Source organism: Perkinsus marinus, assembly GCF_000006405.1.
Source record: "Perkinsus marinus ATCC 50983 genomic scaffold scf_1104296978910, whole genome shotgun sequence".
NCBI classification, from domain to species: domain Eukaryota; phylum Perkinsozoa; order Perkinsida; family Perkinsidae; genus Perkinsus; species Perkinsus marinus.
The window spans coordinates 27,804-33,775 of record NW_003199963.1 but is presented as its reverse complement, the minus strand read 5'-3'; the positions used below and the strand labels follow the sequence as shown (position 1 = coordinate 33,775).

The window sequence follows — 5,972 nt, the reverse complement described above, 5'->3', positions numbered from 1 at the left end:
TACTCATTTTGATTCGAAGCATCATCTGTCTGAAACGTTATATGCCGGGATTGAACCTGCGTAGGCAATGTGATGTATTAGGTGCTTTACGGCTCCGCTAAAGTGCGCTAATATCATGGTGGCAAAAGCATTGGTAGTCTATTCGGTCTAATACTACTACTACATATATCTTGTATACGGATTATGATAGATAACGGATTATTGTGATGCTATTTCGTCAGTTTTTTGGACAGTAAGCGGCAGTATGTCATCCGTGTGAAGCCAAATAGGATGTGTGAGGTATGGCATATCTGCCCCTTGAGCGGAATTGGTTCTGCGAATCGTCGAAAAACAGGGAAGTTGATTGTGCTAAGACGTGGTGGTATAGCTGCCCCTCCTTGGGAAATCGATTGTATTAAGGCATATCTTAGGGTAGTGGCATAGCCGCCCCGTCTGGGGAAATCCATTGTATTAAGGCATATCTTAGGGTAGTGGCATAGCCGCCCCGTCTGGGGAAATCGATTGTCCCAAGACGTATCTTGGGGTAATGGCATAGCCGCCCCACCTGGGGAAATTGAATGTTCTAAAGCATATCTCGGAGCAGTTGCATAGTTGCCCCAGCCTTTGGTGTAGAATTGGTGATTCCATTATACCGTCTAGATAGCTCGTGGTGAATGGATTCATGGTGCTGCTGGAGATGCCGTATCGATTGCCGTTCATCATCATCAGTTGGGAAATTTATTGTGCTGAGGAATAATTTTGGGCGATGGCATAGCTGCCCCGGTCTATTGCGTAGAGTGGGCGGTTCGATCACACTGTGTAGATAACATGGCTTGTGATGATAGCACTCGACATGATGCCGTATCGATTGCCGTTCATCATCATCAGTTGGGAAATTCATTGTACTGAGGAATATCTTTGGGCGGTGGCATAGCTGCCCCGGTCTATGGTGTAGAGTAGGCGGTTCGATCACACTGTGTAGATAACATGGCTTGTGATGATAGCACTCGACATGATGCCGTGTCGGTTGCCGTTCATCATCATCAGTTGGGAAATTCATTGTACTGAGGAATATCTTTGGGCGATGGCATAGCTGCCCCGGTCTATGGCGTAGACTGGGCGGGTTGATCACACTGTGTAGATAACATGGCTTGTGATGATAGCACTCGACATGATGCCGTGTCGATTGCTGTTCATCATCATCAGTTGGGAAATTCATTGTACTGAGGAATACCTTTGGGCGGTGGCATAGCTGCCCCGGTCTATGGTGTAGAGTAGGCGGTTCGATCACACTGTGTAGTTTACACAGAGTGAATAACATGGCTTGTGATGATAGCACTCGACATGATGCCGTTTACTGTTCATCATCATCATCGTCATCAGTGGCCTATTGGATACCTTCTGTGTATGGCTAACACCTACAGCTTTAGCAGCGACTCTGCCTTCACTAGAGCTCCTCATTATAGTGAACATGCAGTACTTAGTCAGAAGCTGGAAGAAGTAGGCTTGCCTGCGGCTGTTGTGATTATGGTGCCCAACTTGGTCAGTGTTTCTCCTCTTGTCGAGCCGGTAAGCCGCCGCCTTCGACACCCATACTTGTGCAAGACCTTGACTCGGTATCTTACGTCTTGACGTGGACCACTGAGCGATCAGTTCAAGTCGATATCCACTGTGAGCCACGCGATCACTTCGCTCCTCCGTTTGCTGTCCATGGAAGTGGCTCGCTTGGTGCAATGCGTTGCCCAGGAGCTTGTCTTCACAGTCTTGTATCGGTGGCGATTAGGCTCGTACATTCTGCCCAGTATCGTCACTAACTTTGCCAACTCAACATTACAGGATATCTTTTCTGACGTCACCCCACTGGAAGGCTCAGTTGGACTTCGACTTAAGCTACCACGGTAGCATACATACCTCATATTGATTCATAGTGGTGGTATCAGCTCTTTCCGTGACAAGAATGCTGTCGCCGAACTGCTTCAATCAAGGACAAGAATGCTATCATCTTGGCTTGCCGCCAGCTTGCAGTATTAGCAACTACGTGTTTAGCGACCGAGATCGCCTTGTTGATCTTCCAGATCAGTTGTCAGCCGCAAGTCAGCGGGAGAGGTTGATAACAATTCAGTCAGCTGTAGTCTACTCCATCCAAATTTGTCAGCCTGGACTGATAACCACCGAAGGGTTGTAGGGATAGTCTCGCTGATACCGGTAAGTCGGCATCGGATGCCTGCTAGTGCTGGGATATAGATTCGTTTTCCTCAGCTCAGCTGAATCGGCTGAGCTCAGAAGTTCCTCACTTATTATAGAAATTTACATACGAATTCGTTTAGAAGGGTATGGAAATCAATACGAGTTTCCCAAAATTCTCTCAAGATTTTCATATTGTCATCAAGACATGTAGTTGTCCGTGTACATATTCTCTCACACCGGTCTGCTGAAAGGAGCTTGTCGAGCGCTCTCCTTAGGCGCGCCGCGTGAATCCGGCTGTTGGATGGACTTTACTCGAAAAAGCGATGAAAGCACAGGGTATGACTCGAGATGGGCCACATGGGAAGATCGTCGTTTTTGCAGCTTCTCTCAGCATCAATGCTGGGGCATGTTTCAGCATCGGACTCAGTAGAGCTGGCGACACTGAAGGTGAGCAATGACACCGGCTGCAGCTGCTGCAGTCTTCCATCAGAACCTCCCTTCCCTCGGGGATGCATGGACCTCCTCAGTAACGTCCCTGCTAAAGCTGGAGGACCTCAAGCTGGGCGAGAGTATCGCTATCTGCACGTTGGTACGTACTCGGCTAGCATAGGCATTATGGTTCTGGGCTAGGTATTGACTGTGACTTTGTACAGGAGAACTTAGAGGAAGAGGAAACTGCGGCGCTATTGGACGAACGTAATGGATCACTGAGTAGCTGACCGAGTTCACCGAGATGCTCCTCAGTTGTGAACCTCCGTCACACTCTGGACCATATCGTCAGAGCTGGTCTTATCGAGATCACTACAGCGAGTCGTGTTGGAGCTAGAGAAGTAGTTGATAAAATTCGAGAAGTTCAAGTGGTTAATGCATGATCGGAAGAAATTATTTTCGCTCAGCTGTCAGTGTTGAGTAATTGGGACATGCCCGCTGGTTCCCATAGGGCATGGCATGGTTTGAATCTCATACTTTGAAGCTCTGAAACTTTGAGAGCTTTATGACGGATGTCTTCTGTGCGTGGTATTAGAGGTAGACTGTACGAAAATTTTATGAAGTTTATCTGTGTTATGGTATTATATGAATGCAGTATGGAAGTGTAGGGGAGTAGCCCCAGTTTGCGCTTTTATCTTCAAGAGATTATACTGATATATATTTCAATATAAGGTTATCTATTATATAGATATTTATCATATTATAGTATACATATTAACCTAATATACCAACTAATATTAATAGATAACATAATAATATTTGTGAGATTCCTCCATCAGCAGTGAGGAATTTGGGTGTTAGTCAGGGAAACGGCATCATCTCACACCCTGATCGAGACATCATTCAATCCGCTGGGTTATGAGGCTCCAGTAGATTGTTAATAGACCTTAGATGGTTTCGGCAGTCAATTGCTCCGTGTAGCGCTTCCTGTGTGAGGATATTTCAGAGAACAATCCGAATATCGCAATGATTTATGCGGCATTCAAAAGACGTTTCAACTTCTTGGGGGAGGGCCCTTTTGCAACGCCGTGTGAGATGGGTAGAGGTTGCAGTAGAAAAGCGTATTTGAGCTCCATCGAACAGTACATCATAGTGATGATGTACAAACCTGACAGTGTGTATGCACGCCATGATTAATCTGAGTACATTTCTTTGTCTGTGAGTGGTTACATTGTAGTGGGGAGTGTTTACTAGTAGTACTAGATTAATTTGTGTGCTACACTACTACCGGTTGACATGCAACATTAATGAAGCACTAAATCACAGTAGTTTACAGAGAGTATTTGAACTCTATCATTGATGAATCGTAATCGTGTTTCGTTCCGGAAATACGGGCGTGCGCTAAAAAAGTTGCCTTTTGATGACCGTAGGATCGATCCCCGGTCACGGCAGTTCTCCATTTCGAGTTCAAGAAGTGTCTATTTCTCTCACAGTTATCCTCTTTTGTCTTCGATTACTGTATTAAACCCACAAAGCTGTGAATGATGTACATCTCAACTAAGTCTGTATTTATAACAGTAGCCATGTGGCTGCTACTCATGGTGGGCTACGGACGAGTCGATGCGGTAAGTCCCTTTATGAACAAAAAGGGGTGTTCGATAGACCTTTCCTGAATTTGACGACTTCGATACGATCCTGAGACTGTTCTTGAAACTCAGGAGAGATCTATCGAACAGGCGTAATGAATTGTCATATTCGTGGAGAATTTCTTATTGTATGTGTTGGCCTACAATGGAACGCCACAAACGGAAGCCACAGAGATTTTCGCTTTTACACTGGACGAAAATCTACTATGAATCATAGCACGATTCCTTGTGTTTCGAATAGTTGTATGATATTGGAATGAAAAAACATCTGGGAAACAGCAGATTTTCATAGAATTCTCAACATGAGAACGCACTGACATTTATAATCAGATTTTTGTGAGGGTCCCGAAATAGACAATTTCCTCGTTCAATTTTAGTAGAGTTTCGATGGATATAATTCCCTCGTATAGTATCTCCTATGGAGTTTCACCCTTGTGATATGAAAAACACTAGTGAAAAATATAGCGCAAATTTCGGGTTTTTCACCAAGTTTTACGCCACTTCACTTAAACGGGTTGTGAAACTCCATAGTAACTACTTCATCAATAGAGTTCTGCTCAGGCGGAAGAATCAGCTGGAGGAGCACCAGTGAATGACAAGTCGGGCGAGCTCGATGGTGGTATTCTCGTATACAACGACTTAGCCCATCGTGATGTCCTCTGCCGTTATATACAGAGTAATAGAGACTTCTGGCGTGGTGGACTTCGAATGAGCTCCTTTGGTCAGTTCCAGCGGAGGCGAGGCGAATTCGTGCGACTGCGGCTGTGATCGGCCTCACTGGAAATCCGAATTTATTTTCGGGCTTTGATGAACAGAAGTTACGCGATAGAATTTACAAGGAAGCGGCACCGACGAACCAGGGAGGATATCATATGATACACGACACGTGGGGAATAATTTTGTGGCGCGTGACGATTCATTGGTGTTTTTATTGGGTTTAGATACTTCGTTCCTAAGTCATCGGATGGGCGCTTTTATCTTTGTGTGACGACCTTTGCTACACAGGGGACTGATTTTGTAGGGGATAGAAGATGACCTTGCCGGGGATCGAACCGGAGTCCTATGGGTGTTCGTACCAGGTGCTTACCGGAGTGGTCTCGAACGCTGCTGAGTTCGGTGTGGAACCAGTGATGCCGTTGCTTATGGAGTACCCTACCGTTCAGAGTGTCGAAGCATTTGGTCGGCATCGGGAATATAGGGTAATGAAGGAAAGCTGTGGCGCATAGTATTTTCCATGTGAATTGGTTTCCGTACATAAACCAGGGCTCGGGCGCTCATCTGGGAGCTGCTGAGTTCGCAGTCATACTTTTATATGCACGTAGTCAACTACATGTGTAGGTGAAATTTGTGGAAATTTTGAGGAAATTTACATTGGTTTCTGTGCGCTTCTACCGAAATTGTATGTAAACTTGCATCATTAGTGAGGAAACTTGTGGACTCTGCTGAGGAATACGAACATGCAATTTCAACACTGCTCTATACTGGCTAATACCTGTGTAGTGAACGGAGTGGTCGGAGCACTGTGAGTGCATATGAGAACTATGGAGTGTATATATTTTTTTCGTAGAGCAGCAATGTGATCCTCTATAGAAAAGTATGTATTTTTGAGTACATGCGAACTAAAAATACAGTAGCAGTGTTGGAGTATATGTTTGGTTTCCGCAGCTGAGCTTGGGAGTTTCGGCACTATATTATGATGATTCACGTACGACTTAGAGAAGGAGTGTATAG

The 5,972-nt window shown here is 45.2% G+C and overlaps 1 protein-coding gene across 1 annotated transcript in view; it reads left to right on the top strand.

Moving 5' to 3' along the window:
- Positions 1-4,103: 4,103 nt before the first annotated feature.
- Pmar_PMAR027335 (hypothetical protein) overlaps positions 4,104-5,972 on the top strand; it is a gene marked incomplete at its 3' end in the record, with an annotated part of 10,837 nt that continues 8,968 nt past the window's right edge. The window contains exons 1-5 of the mRNA XM_002764326.1: positions 4,104-4,220; positions 4,803-4,917; positions 4,968-5,127; positions 5,183-5,258; positions 5,321-5,440. Coding sequence (XP_002764372.1) covers positions 4,137-4,220; positions 4,803-4,917; positions 4,968-5,127; positions 5,183-5,258; positions 5,321-5,440 — 555 coding nt within the window. The 5' untranslated portion in view covers positions 4,104-4,136. The remainder of the gene's footprint in view (positions 4,221-4,802; positions 4,918-4,967; positions 5,128-5,182; positions 5,259-5,320; positions 5,441-5,972) is intronic.